This window comes from Lonchura striata, chromosome 18 (genome assembly GCF_050655825.1).
Source record: "Lonchura striata isolate lonStrDom1 chromosome 18, ASM5065582v1, whole genome shotgun sequence".
NCBI lineage: Eukaryota > Metazoa > Chordata > Aves > Passeriformes > Estrildidae > Lonchura > Lonchura striata.
Genome location: NC_140720.1, coordinates 4,878,031 through 4,896,492, shown reverse-complemented (window position 1 = coordinate 4,896,492; position 18,462 = coordinate 4,878,031). Strand labels below are relative to the sequence as shown.

At 40.9% G+C, this 18,462-nt stretch overlaps 1 protein-coding gene across 4 annotated transcripts in view; it reads right to left on the bottom strand.

Moving 5' to 3' along the window:
- Nucleotides 1-621: 621 nt before the first annotated feature.
- PITPNC1 (phosphatidylinositol transfer protein cytoplasmic 1) overlaps nucleotides 622-18,462 on the bottom strand; it is an 84,296-nt gene continuing 66,455 nt past the window's right edge. For 2 of the 4 annotated variants that reach the window (XM_085556684.1, XM_085556685.1), the window contains exons 7-9: nucleotides 11,640-11,795; nucleotides 10,884-10,947; nucleotides 622-4,813 (exon numbers count right to left, since the gene is read on the bottom strand). In XM_085556684.1, the coding sequence (XP_085412810.1) occupies nucleotides 4,554-4,813; nucleotides 10,884-10,947; nucleotides 11,640-11,795 (480 nt within the window). In that variant the 3' untranslated portion in view covers nucleotides 622-4,553. Of the gene's footprint in view, nucleotides 4,814-6,514; nucleotides 7,690-10,883; nucleotides 10,948-11,639; nucleotides 11,796-18,462 lie in introns of those variants that run through there. The other 2 variants (XM_077787391.2, XM_085556683.1) reach the window with 2 other exon arrangements.

Here is an 18,462-nt window from a genome sequence, read left to right as displayed (position 1 = left end):
CGGCTGCCGAGACGTCCCCGGGGCTGCGCGGGCTCTGTCCCCTTTGCGCCGTGCGATTTCCAATTTAAAACATTTCCAGTCCCCTCTTTGTTCCCCCTGCCCTGTCCCACGCTGCCCGGAAGCTTTTCCCTCCTGAATGAGCGCTGCCGTTCCTCGGGAGCAGGGAAAGCTTCGTTTCTATGGAGAAAGTCTGTGTAAAACCTTATAAAGAACCGTTGTGCAAGGGAAACTTCTGTTGGCTAAAATTAACTGACTTGGAGACAAGCCTGAGAGGATTCGAGTGGTCTCTCTTCCAGTATTTTCCAGTTACTGAGCTGCCAAACCCTGCATAAAGGATTAGATTCCCCACTGAAAAAGTTCCTTGTCAACCAAATGGTCATTTACAAGTGAATGGGCTAACGCCAGACTGATGGGGCACCTGCCCTGGTAAAACCTTTACAGAGCAGGGGCACCACGGAACCCAGGAGAGGCAGTAAGTGCTTTAAATTTTCCTCACAAAGTTAATTCTTTGTGCTATTTAATTTTGAGGAAGTGACTTGAGCTGGAGTAGAAATGTCAATGTTACATGTTAATGAGGAGGTTTCTGCCTACAGGAGATCCAGTAAGAGAAAACAGCCACTGTTGTAAAGAATAGTTGTTGGTAGTTTATTTACAACAAAATGCAACGAAAATACAATATTAAAAATAATAAATAACTTGGAAAAAAACTGAAACTAAGTGATAAGAGAAAACGACAGTCAAATTCTCCTGCTGAGCCTTGCACTATTGAACGTGCAGAGCAAATCAAGACTTGGTCCTTCTTTGACGGAGGTGGTGCATTGCCTGATGTTGCCATCAGTGCTCTAAATAAAAGAAATTAATTACTGGACATAACAGAATCACGTGGAATTATCGCTGAAATGTAATAAACCAATAAAACCTGCTTTAGTGACACCAAAACTACAGGAGATCATAATTCAATGACCATGCTGTTCATTTAAAGCAAAACATTGTTAGACTTATTTAGCAGTTTTAACTTACACATATAAAACGGTCCAAACAATGACAACAGAAAATCTCCTATTGACAAGATTTTGAATTCTCTCTTACTGCACTCACTAATTCATAAAAAGCATATACATTTGGCTTATTTCGAAGGATAACACATTGTTTTGAAGTTATAGTGCAGCAAGCTTCAAAGCAGTTTTAGCAAAGTATAGCGGTCTTGTTACAAACTGAAATTCAAGGAACAAATATTTCAGTTTCAAAGTCTCTACAGCAGCAATTAATGCAAATTGGCTACTAGATGTCACAAAATCACCTTCCAGAATAATCAAAAAAGCCAAAGAACAAGGTCAAATAGTTTCTTTCCATAGTATTTATCCAGTCCTTTACAAAATTAACCATTACATTCATAAGAAATCCGATTAAGTACATGTTTCAGGAACAACTTTTGTGGGTCCCTCCCTTTCTGATTTTTTAGGAGATCGACCCTTCTGAAGCTGCACTGAATTGCCAGTTGTTTTGTAATGATTGTTCTATCCAAAATACACAAAAGTACAAGCAAAGCCTGGAGGTTTTCATAGAAACCTGAACAAACTCATCACAGTTTTTGCTCTGAACTGTATTCTCCTTGATAAAAAATGCCTTGCCAAGTCCTAGCAGAGCTGCATCACGAGATTCTTGTCACTGTGGCAGAGAGGAGGAACACAGGCTGTGTTCACCATGCTCTGAGGCTGTACCCAGTAAGTAATCACAGCGTTTATTTTGCAAACTGAGGAACACCTGCAAAACTCTCTATTTTAATCCTAATAAACGTGTCTGAAAGCACAACAGAAAGGGAAAAATCAGCCCTGAAAACAACTCTTTCTCCTCAAGGTGTTACACTGAAATAAGCAGACCTTCCTTCTCATTTCATTTAATTTCCTGAATGCCTGCTGAGAATATTCTAGAAAAAGTTATCTTACCCTAAATAGCAGCAAACCAAACAGAAAAAGGCATTTAAAGATCATATCATTGACCTGATGGGTGATCACTGCTAGGGAAAGCAAGGCAAAACTCAGCACTGGGCACTTCCACAATCAGTGAAAACCTGGGGTATTCTTATCCAAAGCAGGGACACATTACAGATCTTTTAATTGGCCTTGATTGGGCTGTTCCTGACCCTGCCAGTGGCACACTAAAGCAGGGAACAGCAGGGAGTGTCCTGTCACTGACACTCCAGGATCTGTGTCTCTCTTACATCTCTGCCAGGCAGATATTCAAATCTGTCCTCTTCAATGATTTTCACAAATGACTTGTCCCCAAACCTTCCTAATATCATGATCAATGTATTGGAAATCAATCAGTTAAACACGAGTAAAGATGGAACTGCTGTGGTCCAATAATCTGTGTCAAACCCAGATTCCAAAATGTAAATAGGAACAGTCTTGTGTGAGCACCAGGACACTGAATAGAGCTGAGCAAATTTGTCTTGGACAAATTAAAAATCTTTTGAAACAAGACTTTCAGGTGGAACAGACCTGAACTATTTCTGTATGGGCCAAAGTCAGGCAATGAGAAAAGATTTACGTTTTTAAAGGTTTCCCTTTGCTGCCAATGTTACAATCTTGATACTAAATGAATAATAACAATAAAAAATTACATATGATCCTATGATCCATAATGTGCACCCTTGTTAAGCTGAAATCATAAACCAATGTAGGAAAGTTTTGCTTCCTACAGAACTTTTTGTTTGCAGTATTACAGCAGCTTCTTTTTAAACAAAACAGCATCACCCATCAGGTCACCAATGAGTCAGAAGTGCCAGCTCTGGAAAGAAAAGCAAAGGCTAGCATGGACAGGACGTGGGAGAATGCAGGAAGTCACACCACAGCAGACCTGCAGAGAGCTCCTAGATTTTGCTGGCTGCAGGATTTTCCCTATCAGACAAATGAACACTTGTTTCAGTGCAGGTTGGCAGTGGAATTACTTCTGCTCCTAAAACCTCCCCCTAAATACCACTCATTCCACAAAACTTGTGCTGCAGCTGCAGGCAGCGAGGAGCTCAGTGCATTTCAGCCACTGTGCCCCAGGTTTGGGCACCCCCAAAGTGAGTGTTCAATATTCAGGGACAGCTCAGCTCTGGAGGAGTCTCTTTTTTCCTCCATCCATGAACCATCAGTGGTGGCACAAAGTATCACCCCCTGGGATGATGGTTCAGGTAGGAGCTCTCATTCCCTGGGAACTGAACAGTGGCTCTGAACTGATGTCACCTAGAGAAGGAACTGCAGCAGCCATGGAATAGCAGCTTCTGTGGGCAGAGCAACGTGCCCCACACAGGGCAGCGAGGAAAGGGTCTCACCCAGTTCATGCTTTGAAGAGAAAGGAAGGAAGAGACCTCTCCTGCCATTTAGTTTTCTCCTTTATCCACCATCTACACTTCCCTCTGGGAAACATCCTTATCAACAATTGAATTCCTGAGATTGAAGAGTGATTTCACACACAGACCAGGAAGACCACTTTTGGTTCCTCAACATCACCCATGATTGGTTTGGTTTTTGAAGTGACTGATTTTGTCCCCCTTCCCCAAACGAGGCAATGCCTGGGCCCAGCTCTGCCAGATTGTTCTGTTCAACAGAGATGTGAGGCAGGATAGAAAAAGGAGTCTCCTGTTTTCTTCCCTTTGCATTCAAGGTCTCCCAGCCTGACTACAGCTCTTTTTTCCAGCGAAGAAAAGACAGAATTCATTGCTTTTGTTTCTCAACTGGCACAATTCAGCTGCTTTTTCCAATGTCACAGAACACCACTGAGGAACACCAACACTCCGAGCTCACAAAAGGACAGGGGAGAGCTAGTAAAATACATTATCTACAAGAAATAGGTGGTTCCCGTTACAAATTCTGTGCAAGGTAGAAATAGTTCAATGGCCTCAAAGTCAGTATAATTAATTACAACTGGGGCTTTGATACAGTGATATTTTAGCTTTGAAAAGATTTGTGTTTTGTGTTTTAGGCCCCAAATCCTGAGTCATATTAAGCAAAATGTGGATCTGTTGGTGTTCAAGTACAATGAGTTACAGGTCAAAGGTTTATGAACACACAGGAGAATCCTGAGAGTGGGAAAGATTTTAAAATTGGTTATAAAAGAAGAAAATGGGAGAGTTTTTTTTCTATTAACCCTGCGTTCTAGTTGGCACTAATTTGCCTCAGAAGTCCTTGGCAGATTTACTTAACATCTACTCCTAATTATAAATGTTGTGACCTAGATGAGGGTTTGCAGGCAGAATACTGCTACAGAAAGATTGTTTTTTGTTTATAGCATCCCCTCAGACTGTTCCATTGGTGCCAGTAAGATGCACCATATGGCTTGAAACACTACTTTAGGAATATATAAACTACTTTCTCTTGCATGCACTTGTCAGAAGGTTTTAAGGATCAAGTCTGAGGAAAGGAGTCATCTTTCCACACTGGAAAGATTATCTGAAACAAACAAAAAAACCAACCCACAAACCACCACGACCTTTGTAGCAACTGAGTTATGTCATTCTTGCTGTGGCAGACATGGCTTATCAGGAGGAAACATGCAGGGTTAATTTAAAAGTTTTTTTTCGACGGATCTGGAAGAGTGAGAGTTTCTGGAGCAGACTTTTTCCGAGGCCGATCTTTGGGAACTGTTAGGAAATCAGGAGCATCTGTGGAGAGAGGAGTTGATGGAGCACTAGATGGAGCACTGCGGGTGGAGGAAGGCATGGAAGTGTTAGAGATAGATATTGCCGGTGGGAAAATCCCAATCTTCTTGTTGGTAGCTTCCTGAGTGGCTCGTTCAAACTCTCGAACTTCATCCATTGTCATGTCTTCAACGAGAAGGAATGAAAGACAAAGGCATGTTAGAATAATTTCAAATAATCATTTCATTAACTCAGTTAAACTACTTCCATCCAAATCCTAAAGCAGGGAATGATTGCTTATCATGCATCTCATTAAGTGATTCTCCGCATGAATGCCTCCCCATTGTAAGGCGGTGACTGGAGCACCATGAGCACAATGTAAAGGAAACAAAGTTTTAAGTACATTAATCACCTGCTAATGGTTCCTCTACCTGGGTCTGAGCTGAATAAAGATTGCTGCCTCTGGAATTGCTGGGAAAATCCAGCTATTCCAAAGGCAACTAAAGAGTACATTTGGATACAGTCAGCAGGTAGCATTTTTCAGAACTTCAAACAAAATACAACTGAAAGGGGTTTTAAATGTTTCATTTAGATTATAAACCCAAGTGGGCAAAGGGTTGTCATGGTTTATTCATCTGCTGGAATTACCAAGGGATGAAACATTCTCTCTCCTTCCATTGACTTGAGCTGCAGCTTCATGCAAGGACCGCTACTAAAGCCTAAAGAATTCGCTCTCCCTTGACAAAGCCACACCATTCAAAGCCGTGCTTCCAACTTTCCATCCGGAAACTGCACTTAAACCCCGCGGGGCAAGTGACAAACGCACAGCTCAATCCCCGCAAAACGTCGGCAAGTGAGGTGAGGGATGAAAGCCGGCGGGAGGGGAGCCGGGCGCGCTGTCCCGGCGCTGCCGAGCCCGCGAGGGGGCAGCGCCATCCCGGCTCCGCGGGGCCGAGCAGCCCCGGCGGAACCTCGGCAAACCCAGCGCAGCCACATCCACCAGCTGGGGAGCTGAGCGCAACATCAGCGAGGCTCTTCTGGAACCTGCAGTGCCTGCAAGACGCCCGCCGAGCCAACTGAAGGCTATGGTAAGATTTTTGCTGAATGTCAAGTTAAATTCATAAATTTGAAGTATTTCAGTAGACCATTTATAGATTCTTTGAGCCACGAAAGCTCAAAAATGTAGAAATAAAACCAGTACTCTTTAAATCAATTAAGAAGTCTCACGTATTCGAGTGTCTGAAGCACAGCACTGAGTGTGGATTACCAAATTTGTGACAAAATCCTGGCTTTCCAGGCACTGATGCTTTTCTCTGCTTTCCCAGCTGCAGACATGTGCAACCTTGGTCGAAGCAGCTTTCTGTGTGTTCCAACATCAGGTTAAATAAACCAAAGCGAGCACGGTGCCGGCTGCCTTGGCTCCCCCCTGCAGCACCTCTCCAGCCCACACTGGCACTCATTAGGAGTGAGAACGACGCCTGTTACAGATCTGACAAAAGTGCTGGCAATAAACAGATGGTCCCAGGGGAACTGTACCTACTCATGCTGGAGAGAGGTTTGAACCTGTTTTGCTGGTTTACATTTCGTTTCACACCCTGTAACAGTGGGCGAGCATTTCTGCACTCAAAGTGTCCCAAATTCCACTGAAATCCCAGGGATTTTGATTGAGGAATTCTGTAGGACGTGAACCAAAAGCTGTCTTGGACAAATGAAGGAGACAGGAAGGCTTTTCAGTGCACTGTCCTTTGAAGTCTTGCTGAGTGGAGCATCCAAGACTCTTCATTTTCAATTCAGACATTAAACACTTCAATTGCTTTTTACTTTTTAGCTTATATTTGTTTTAATTTCCTTCTGCTGATATACACTCAAGTAAAACAGTCCTTACACTGTGCTAGGAAGACTCAGGTTCACTTTTTTTTTTTTTTCATTAATAACAACTTCTGTTCTGACCTCAACGACAATTTTTCCATATGGAAACTACAGGTGGCAGACTTCATTCATAACCAAATCCTGAAGTGTCGAGCCAAAATCTGAACTAATTCTCTACTAAGAAGTAACCTTGGTGTCAGTGAAGCTGCTGTGTCAGAAGCACAAGAATTACCCTCCTGGGGACCACACAGACAACATCTCCTCAGGCTGGGGCCAGCTGGCACTGAGCAAGAGCCAAGGAAAGACTTTGAGCCCTTCAAGCCTTGCCCCACACTGATTTCATGACTAAACCCAGCACTGAGTTCCACAGCACCATTAGCAGAAATAAAGGGATAATGACATTTCAGGAGCAAAGGCCGCTGCATCTTCTCTATTTGCAGAGTATTAATCCTAATTTTAGGTCTGTACTTGTGGGGCTCAAATTAGGTAATTTAATACTTTATGAAATCTCCAGACTGAACCAGAACTTACACAGCAACCTGTCCTTTTCCACAAACCACTGTTACATACTTCTGAAAATACTTCCCACATTGTTGGTAGCTAATCAATGATGGTGACATTAAAGTTACCTTGAAAAGAGTGAATAACTCATTAGATTTTTTTTTTCCTGGTGAAACAAAGAATTTTGTGAGTTCCATAGAAATTTTCCACTCCCCATGTTCTTGGCTTTTTGACTAGACCACTGTGAACTCCTGCATTTTTTAACTATTTTTTATTTTACTAAAGTAAAAATTCTTTTTAACTTCCTCTTTATGTATCCAACTGAAATTTGAGTATTGTGTTTTCCTGGAAGCCAGGGAGCTGTATATGATCCCAACCCCACCTTCCCTCACATAAGTGGCAGAGTTACTGTGCAAACCAAAGGCAGGATTGCACTTGTTGGAGAAAGATTCTGTTCTTATTAAAGCAAAACCGCCCCAAATTCCACTGACTGATCAACAATTGGTTGCTCTTTTTTGGTCTGTACAGATGTATTGGCCGAGGATGGGCAATATGTTTTAAAAATGGACATACTCTTGCTTTGGCATGGCTCTCTATTTCATCCACAGAAGATGAATGTTGGTTGCAAACTTTAATGTTGGTTTTTTCATGCATATTTTTCTCGTATTCTCGAACATCATCCATAGTCATATCTGTAAAAAGTTCAAAATTGTTGGCATTTTCCATTGATCCAGTGCAAACTTAATTTTTTTTCCTAAGAAGGTTCTAGGAACACAAAGTCTTTCAGCAGAAGCCAACAAAGGATCTTTTAAAAAGCAAGGAGCAACTAGCTTTATGAAAATTGCCTCATAAAGGTAGTTGTGTCAGCCAAGGAAGGTGCGAGGTTAAGTCAAAGGGAGTCAGAGAACAGGAAGGAGTGGAAATTGTTTAGGAGAATCTGTGTAATGTAAGGTAGGTAGGAAGTACTGAAGTGCAGGCCTTGGCAAAGGCCAAGATCTTCTAAAGAGATTTTAGAAGATCCTTTGGAATAAAGGATAGATACAGAAATATTATAAATATGTACTTACCTTTCCAGCATTTGCAAAAAGAAATTTTGTTAACTTTGCATTGTACATCTCATAACCAGCAAAACTGTTAGTGTTAGAGCCCACACCAGTTTAGATTCCAGAAACTCACACTTAAACTGGTAAGTGAATTAATATTGAGTATGTTAATGGTTGTGTAGCCTCAAGCAATTGAATGAATGATGAAAATTAGAAATATCTCACAAATGAGGCTGATCCCAGCAGCAGGATCACTGAGCACTGCCCAGCCTGGCTGGGGTGTCACCCAGCACTGCCTATCAGGTACTGTGGAACACCAGGCAATGGGTAACACCTTCAACAGGCTCTGTCATCAACCACAACTCCAGCAAAAACACAAATAATCCAATAATTGACCTGTGACTCTTCTGAGTATTCCCATGCTTTCCATGAATGCACTGGGGATGAGGAGTGAAACCAGGAGCAGTGTCTGTTCTTTACGATGCTTTGGTAACTTCAGAGCCTCGTAAAAACAGCCATCAACTTTTGACTCAAAACACTTAAAGAGCATTTTATTAGCACAGTCTGCTTGCAAATGGGTGTCCCTTTGGTCATGCACTGTGATCTGCTCTCGAGGCTCCCATATTCCTCAAGTTTATGACGTGCCACTGGGATTTGGGAATTCTTGTATCACGCCACTCCTTGTTCTGTGCATGAGGCTCCTGCTACATTTTATAAGGCAGCTTTTAAGGCAAGATACAATTTCAGCTGTTGTAGTGGCAGCATGATGTCATTATTCATCAGTAAAAACAAATGCAGTCTAAAATTTTGATACAGGAATTTGAAAAGGAAACATGGAATACCCCTAACTCAAACTCTTTCAGTCTTTTACTGTTGTCTGGAATGAAAAACAAGCTCAGAAGATGTGTCAGTAACATGCTGGGATGCACTTTGCCAAGCAGAGAACATGCTCTTTATTAGTAAGTAACACTGAGAGAATAGAATTTCTTAATAATAAAGCTAGAGTTTAGTAAATTAAACAACAAAACAAATTCATACTTACAGGGTCAGTAACAGCAACCAGTCATGAACACAACACACTGCTTATTACACTGATTATTTGATTCAGTTTAGCTGACTACCATCATCTCCAGGTCTTTCTCAAACTTTCATTTTGAAAGGTGTTAATAGACACTTAAAAATTATATTTTTGATACTAGATTATTTTATATATTTTATTAAGCCCAGATTTTTTAGGTTTTGTACTTAGGCTGATAATTAAGCTCTTAAAAATACACTATATTAGTCAGTAAAAAGGCTCACTCTGGCAAGGAAAAATCCACAAGGTAATTGTGTATCACAATATTTCATTTGTGGAAAGAGTATTTTTGGCAGGGAGATTTTAGACTTAGGAGGGGAAAATCTATAATGAAATGTTTTTGAGCTAATCCTATTTGGTATGTTTAGCTTTGTGGCTATTCATTTGTCATCATTATCAGTGACTCTGCCAAAGTGCAGCTGATACTTTGCTCCTCAGTAACATTGTCCATCTCTCACATTATAGATATTTTTGGGTAGACTGGGAGCAAATTTATGGGCTCAATTTTTACATGAAGTCAGGTTGTTTTATTTAAAGTTACCAGTTTCCCTGACTTGGTACAGAAAAAAGAATGGATTGCTCTATTTCAGGTAAAAAAAGAAACAAATCTAAAATTTAAAAAAGTAGCTCTGAAGAACTCTCTCACTGGATATAAAATTCTCTTACTAGTTTACAGCTATCCCAATAGAAAAAGATATTTTTAGCAGTTTCAGTATTTTTATGACCATTACAGCACAAGATTTTCATGCAGTATTAAATTTATAAGAACACTGTGATTTCAAAAGCAATTTTTTTTCTATTTCCAAACATGAGCCCACTGAGTTCATGTCTAAATTCATGGCAGGGCTGTGACACCTCTGAGATGTGTTTCCAGCAGTGAGCGCTCCTGAGCAATGCACAATGGTTCTGAGCTCTGATGAGAGAGGTGTCCATCACCCATGAAATGCCCAAATTGGTGTTTCCTGAGGCTTGAGGAGGGCCTAAATAAACATTCTAAATATATTGCCAAATTCCTATGGTATTTGCATGGCCTGCCTCAGAACCTGTTTGAAGAGTAGCTGTGATGATGGATATGTCTTACAGAAAATGCATGTAAAAGGTACAAACCCAGTGAGCTCACTTTAGACAATGTGATTACTGGTTTGATATTCAGACTGCTTTGTCCTACTGGAAGTGCCCATATTCCCACAGCTGCCTCATGGATTCTCAACACTTTTTGCATGCAGCTGCTGCTGAATCAGACCCTGTAGGATTTATGCTTATGTACATATTTTTTCAGAAAAGCTCCATCTTTTCTTTGTTGCAATCCATATCAATAGCTTAAAACTTTCCTAAAAAGCTAGAAATGTGATGGATCAGTGGCCTGAGGAGACTGCAGTATGGAAATGGCTGCAAGTTAAGGCAGCCCTAAGAAGAAGTTTTATTCAAACCTGCACGAGGTTCTCCATGTAAACAACTCCTGCCTGCAGTGCAGGTGAGGGCACTGGTGCAGGTCCACTGACATACTGGGATGGAAAGGCATCCCTGGATGCTGCCTGCTGCCTAAATCCAGCATCCCTGGAAGTGCCCAAGGCCAGGCTGGAAGGGGCTTGGAGCAGCTTGGTTTAGTGGAAGGTGTCCCTGCCCATGGAAGGGGGTGGAAGGAGATGACCTTTAACATGGTTCCACCTCCTCCATGAACAATTCACACGAGGACCTGATGATCCATGAAAGCAAAAGAAAACCTGCTGTTAATTGTCCCAGGCTGGCTCTGGAGGACACTCACCATACCACTCATCCACCCAGGCAAACGCCTGCCGGTGACCGATCAGGAGGATGTCTCTGACCACCTGCAAACAAGGAAAGGGTTAAAGGCCTCAGCAGCAACAAAACATCTCATCTCTGTCTTTCAACAGGATTGAAAGTGAGAAACCCTCTGACAGTTGTGTGTCTAAAAAGTCATTCTGGCTCTGAAGGGCTCCTAGTCCAGCTTCCCACTGGAACTGGGTCTGTTGCCAGCACTGAATCATGGCTTTGACTAGCATGGGAATGTGCAGAGATTCCACTAATCTCTGGCCAATGTGACATTCTGGATCTCTTATTTTCCCTTCTCAGTTTTTCAAACATATAGAAGGTCAATACTATGAAGAATTTTATCACCTCGCAGTTAGGCTATTCATGAATTGAATTTTTAGTAGACTGATTGGAAAACTTTTCCACTGTCTGTTTCTGAGGAATTCTTCACCTCACTGCTGTGTGTATGGGACCCCTGTACTCAGAAATACTTCAGCTCATGTATTGGTCACAGCACTAAAAATGTTATTGGTAGTTTTTCTCAACCTTAGGACTGAGCAGCTCCGGGCTTTGTTACATTTGTACCCAGAGTGAAGTCCTGGGCTCTGCTCCAGCTCTTTCAGACCTTGTGAGAGGTCTGAGCAGACTGAGCCAAGCTCCCAGGCTTCTCCACAGCCACAGCCACATTCCTGTTAGTGCTTGAGTTCTGCTTATGTGAAGGATAAGAAACAGCTCCTGTTTCACTGACCTTGTGTACAAATTGCTCTACTCTGGTTTGAAGTCCCCAGACTTCAAATTTCACAGTCACAAGTTTGTAGGAACACATAATTGGCTGATGGGTCTCTCTCCAGCCTTCTTTCAATTGGCCTCTCCCAGTTTTCTGTGACTTGAAGTATTTGGGATCCTGCAAAACAAAGCAAACATACAGGGAAATGCAGGAGGGGAAGTCATGTTTGTCAGTCTGCTAAAGTAAGAGTTTTGATAAGACATAAAACATGCTGAAAAATATGATGAAAAAGTAATAGGAAATTGACTTTTAATATGCACTAGGATATCCTAAAACCCAAGCCTGGCAGTGAATCAATGGCAGCATATTCTTGGAGATGCATTGACAAGCATATCATCCAGGACATTTTCTGCTGGAAGAAAATCTGTTATTGCAAGTCATTACAGTGCAGTGCACTCCAAGGGTTATTTATGGCCTTGGGGAAAAAAAGAAAGTGCCTTCTTCAGAGCCTGCTTTTCCACTACCCCTTGGTGTGAACTGCTTGTATTTTCCACCTGTGCCTGTCTCCTGAAATGGTGTCCAGCTGGAGCTTTGACACTCCAACACTGACCCTGACAATGCCATCTTCAGTTTGAAGTGCACTTGCTCATCCTAAGCTAAGTAGGAAACTTGCAGTTTATCCATCTCTGGTTACAACTAAGTTATGAGCAAACACTGAGTAATCACAACTCTGTTTCTCTTTCAGGAACTGGGAAATCAAAGAAACTACAACATTGAAATGACAACATAATTTCATAAAACCATTAAAGGCATTAGCTCATATTTTTAAAATTTTTGTTCATCTGTACAAGATACAGTTTTATCTATGAAAGTGTTATTTTCCATATTGGTATAATTCTATTTCCCTTTATGTCAAATCCTACTAATTATATCTTGTACATAGAAATAATTTATGGTTAAGCACTGATTGTCAGAACTTGAAAATTATGTAATTTCAGAGAGTTCATAGTGGAGCTTCTGAAATCTGTCCTGAAGAGTAACCAGCAGTGCTCAGCTGTGTTCTTTCCTCAGTGCCAAGGTCTGGGAAGATCCTTTGTTATAAAAATAGTTAAACATGTGCTTAAATTATGCATTAAATGGATGACAATCAGGAGAAAAAACACAAAAAACCCTGATAACGACTCTGATCTTAATTTAGCTTCATTCAGTGTGAGTTTATGTATCACCCAGCATTCATGTTCCCTACTGTTTAGTTATCTCTTGACTTCTGGTTTTATCCTAAACTGAAGCTCTGGCATTAAAGCTTCCCTACAAAGCTCTAATGAGGTGATAGTCTTTCCTCCCTGTGAAAGTCACTGCTTTTATTGCTGACACAGGCTTTGCAAAGGGGAGACTTTGAGCTCACAGCATAATAAGGTTTCAATGTTAAATCACCATAAAAACAGTTCAGCATCATCATTTATCAAAGCAACACCCCCTGTACAGAACAGCTCATGGTCACAGGCTACTGCCAATCTTCTCACCCAACAAAGCTCAACCACAGATGGATCTACACATTTTCTGTTTGAAAGAGCTGTTTAATAATTGATCATTGCCTGAAGCAATCAATATAATAATAACACCAATAAAAACAAAAAAGGGAAGAAAACATAATATTCAGAAAGATGTAACATTCTAGTTGGATGTTCTTTAAAAAAATCATTACAGAAAATATTATTTCAAATATGCCTGCAAAATATTCCACTGTGAAATAAGAATCTCTGAAAAGGAAAATAGTTTCCTATAAGTAAAGGTCTGCTATTTCTTACACACACACACACAGAGTGCTGGTGTGATGGAGCCATTGCTTTGATTCAGCATTTCAGATACACACTTCAAGAATTCTGAATGTTGTAATTTACAATCCTTCAGAGATAACCAGAACTATAATGGAATAACTTCAGTGCAGTCCAAAGGGATTTAGTGTAATCAATTTGAGTCAGTATCAAATATCAAGTAATTCTAACTAAAAATGAAATAATGAATAACTGCCCAACTGCCCTGCACCATTGGTTTTATGAGTTGGGTGTGTTAGGTTTGGTGAGTTTAACCCAGCAGACAAGGGGACACACAGTGGGAATCACTAAGAACTTGGTGGTCCTCAAATCACCCACCAACTGCAATGTAACTGATCCATGACATCACTCCCAGGTGCAAATTCCCCATACAGCACCTGAGATGGCACCTCTGCATCCCTTAATCCTTCCCTTTTTCTTGAAGGACATGAGGATTAATCACAAATTGGCTGGAGAACTCCATGGGAAGAGCCAGTTCAGCAACTCACATCAAACAGCTCTTAGGAAAATTCCTGCCTCTTTGGACACATTAACATATTGATACTATAAAACTGCAGACTGAAGAATGGAAGCCAGACCTCAGAGGAACAAATTTCCAGCCCGCTATAGAAAGATCAAGGTGCTAAAGGCTTTCCTGAGTGCTTGCTCAGAGAGCTGAGACTCAAAGGCTGCACAAGAGCCAAGCAGGGGGATGCAAGGCACATTGTGACATGGGGCAAAGTCAACTTGAGAATTCCATGTCTGGGCCATCAGCTCAAAGGGCACAAACGTTCGACACAGGTGAGCTCTTGTAAGGAAAACTAATATCCCCGGGCTTTAACTCAGCTGCAAAAAATTTACATGTTTAACAGCATCTTGACTGTTTTAGAAACACACATATTCTGTCTCAGCAATTGCTTGTGCTATGGATCACACAAGGAAGCTTTTAGGGGAAGAATCTCTACATTCACCTCTGTATTTTTATAGCTTTCCTTGGCCTCTGCTACTGATCACAGCCATGGACAGCAGGCCATGCCAGAGGGACTTTGGTGGAACCAGGACTGCTCATCCTTTGCTCTTCAATGCCTGATCCAAAGCCTACAGAAATTAATGAGAACTTGGACAAGAATAATTTTATGTGCCTTACTCGTGGGTTCAAATTGCTAAATTAAGACTCACAACCTGGAATTGTTTCTGCAATTAGGCACATAAGGTCCTTCTATAACAAAAAAATGAAGCAGGGCTGATCATTTTCTATTAAAAACAAACAGAAATTATATTGGTACCCAGCACTGCTTCTCTCGGCATTACTTGTGGCACATACTTGAAGCTTTTCTTCCTCTAACTAGAACCTGTGCAAGCTGAACTTTGCTCTGACCCCACTTTTATGTTATTATTGGATAATTAATTTTGAGTGCTCCTTATTTTTGCTTTTAGATACCCATGCCTTTCTTCCTAGAGAAGACATCATCCAAAGAATACTCTGTCTATTCACTATTTTCCCCTTGATTTATCTACTGGCAAAATCCTCAATCTGTTTTAAATGTAATGGCATAGCTAAAATCTTTTTGTTTAAATAACCTTCTTGTCCTTTTATCAGACACAATTTATTAGGAAAGCCCATCTGGCAAATCCTTTTACTAGAGGAGCAAAACCTACTCTGTATTTGCAATACATTATTGCCAGGTGCAGAGTGATTTAAAAATAGCACTTCTGCCAACAGAGCAGAAACATCATAACCCGTGAGCTGGGCTTAGCTGAGAATGAAATGTAAAATTACAATGAAATAAAAGCCTCTGTGTGTGGGATATGGATTCAAACATAGCACTCTCCCAGATTTTATTACTTAGACCGTGAGTCAATCTGTTTATTGATGGAGTCTATTATTTATCATTTAGCATTTATTTACTTAACTTTCCTCACAGACGTCAGGGGCATCAGACATGGAGTGGTAACGCCCTTTCCAGGAAGGAAACACAGCACTGGGTTGTTGCACTGACTTTTCACAGTTAATTCTGACCTGTTACTTTGTACTCGGAGTTAATAATGAAATGCATTTCTTGTTTACAGAAAACCACCAAATCGGCCTGGCACACTTGCCCTCAGCTCTGCCATGGTACCAGACCTGACTGGAGCTGGCAGCAGGTCCCTGTGTGTGCTGGCAGCCTGCATGGGACACCCTTGTCACCCTCCTGTCTCCCCTGGCTGCTTGTGTGGTCCTTCCAGCACGGGCCAAGGTCCCCAGGCTGAGCCTGCTGCCACAGGTGAAAGTGCAGCCTGCTCGTGCCACGCATCCTGTTCTCTCTGTGAAGTACCCAGACGTTCCTGAAACAGATCATTCCTTCTCTGTAATGCCTGGATTAATTTTTTCAGACTCCTATGGCAATATCATGGTGCTTTTGAAGTGCAATCATTTTTTACCTCTTTATGCTGAAGACCATTTTGTTTCATCTTGAATTTCAGAACCAATCATGGGTTTAATACATGTCATCTGGCATTTCAGCATCAGCTGTAGTTGCTAGGGTTTAGATTTCAGCTTTTATACCAGGGCTCAGAAAAGATATATTGATGTAGAGATGCTACCACAGACATTTATGTGGAGTAATTTTTTAAGGACTTTAAAAAAATTTCCATTAAATGGTGCTTTCTGGAAGATCCAGCTAAATACTCAAGAACTGTAAATACTGGGACAGTTCTGAGGTGTTAAAATATGATAACTCAGCCAGCCTTTACGTGAACTCACAGACTAAGTGAGTAAGGAATAGGAAATGTTCTTACTTTTTCATGTACTTCACTGAACTCCTGTGCTGACACGGTGCCCACACTTACCAGGGGGGCTGAGGCAGCTGGATTATTTCAGCTACCATCATTCAGTGATGTGACAGAGGTTTTGTCACTCTGAAAACACTTGGGCAGGCCCAAGGTGGACCTATCACAGAGCAGCTGTGCTAAAGGAGAAAGGCCAGCAATGGAAGAAGAAAACTGCAGCAGCTGCACGGAATCTGTTTAGAAGCAGCTTGAAAAGTTTATTCCATTTGTCCAGCTCTCCGTTGCTTTGTTATAAACAGGAAATGAAACACTGTTAATTCTGAGAACTTGAATATGTTTGCACTGGACATTTTGCTCAGTAGCTCACAGCTACGGTAAATGTTTCATTTCATGAATGATTCACTGGAGGCCCTCACTCAGCATAGCTCAGCTTTGTTCTTTTCTATATTTCAGACAAATATATCTGTCTATATAGCTGGTGATACATATTCATGGGTGCTAAAGTCACAAGGAAATGACTTCACAAAATGCACAACTACTCTTACCTGGCTGGTACATTCTCTGTACAGAAATACAAAATTCTGTTCTCGATGCAGTATGTACATCCAGATTTGGAAACACATGGGTCCTTGCAGACAAACAGGCAACCTTGTTAGCTGGGATCTAGAATCAACCTTTCTCCATTTGGAACCTCACATTTAAACTTCTTAAAACTTGAAGGATTAGACCCACACTTGTAAAAAAGTCCTGTATTTAAGATGTGGCTACTTCACAATGGAGTTGGTCATGAAGTTGAAGGGAGGTCACCTGCTTTAGGATACCTGAATTACTGCAGTTTCACCTCCTCCAGCCTTCCAGAAAGGCAGGAATCAGCTCAGCCCCACGACAGAGCAGGACTCTCTAAGTGTTTGTAATAGCTCACAAAACTGCCTTCTGATTCACTATGGACCTGGTGATTTCAGCCCTCCTGTGCACACTGCCAGGTAAGTCCTGCATCCTTAAGGGCATCCAAATCTCTTGGATGATTCTGTTCAAGAGATCCCCCAGTGGTACTGGGAGGGGCTCCCTTGAAGTGTCCTGCAATGAAGCAACAGCTCTCCTTAAGCCTCCAGCTAACTGGATTCTTCACTTTTCAATTTTAGTTAATATTTAGAAAGAGAGAAAAGCAAATATGCACAAAGTTGAATTCAATAATTTTCCCTTTAGCCAGGACATTTTTGTAGAACACTTCCTCTCTCAGCACCAGTAAGAATGAGCTGTTCAACTCAAATGTAGTATTATACATACAAGGATTATTTAGTCTTTTTATGTGTGAATCACTATTATGGAAATGAAAATGGAATCTGTTTTTAAGATTCATGTCAGAACAACTGAAAAACTACATTTTAGATCACAGGTGGGAGGACACAGTGGCTTTGTTCTTCTACCATCAGGTTCCAAAGTCCCAGCACAGAGCAAGCAGAGGAAGTAGTGTATGAAGGCTTTAAAATATTTAAGCCACTTTCTAGTATGCAGTATTACAGCTAAATAATGACATTTGCTGTTAAATCTCAAGTATATTTTTAATTGAAAAGGAATGAGCTTTCGTCAGGATGTAAAGAAAACTAAAGCTCATTTCTAGAAGCTGCCAAACATGCTGACCCTGGTAAAGAACTTGCTTTATTTTAAGCCTGTGAAAGAGCCACTGAAATGAAGAGATTATTGACGTGCCTGAAGTTAAAATTGTTCTCGTTGGTCTTTCTGGATGGGAGCCAGGACATTTATCCTGTGGGATCTAATTGTTAAATCCTGAGGATTGCACTTCACTTTTAATCCCTAAACTTCATATCAGTTCAGATTACATGATTTAAAAGCAGCCAAATTGTTGTTATTAGTGCAACTAAAATACCTTTCAAAAGCTTACAGAAACTGGATTTATCTGAAGCTGCTATTTGGGAAACACAAACCCTTTATCATTTGCATAGAATCACTGCTCTGATTGAAAACAGATGGAAATTACATTTAGAAACATAAAAAACCAAATCTTTATAGTGTCTAAATTATGAAGGAAGCCTCATCAGAAATTGGAATTTGGCTTCATGTTCATCATAGGGTAGCATAAAAACCCTACAGTTTGTAAACTTTGGAAGATCCATTATTTTAAATTATGATTAATTCACTATCACTATTATGGCATGTACAAAGTTAAATACTAAAGGTGTTCTTACTGCTCTGTATGAATTCTGAAACAGAATTTGGTAGACAACAGAAAAATCATCCAT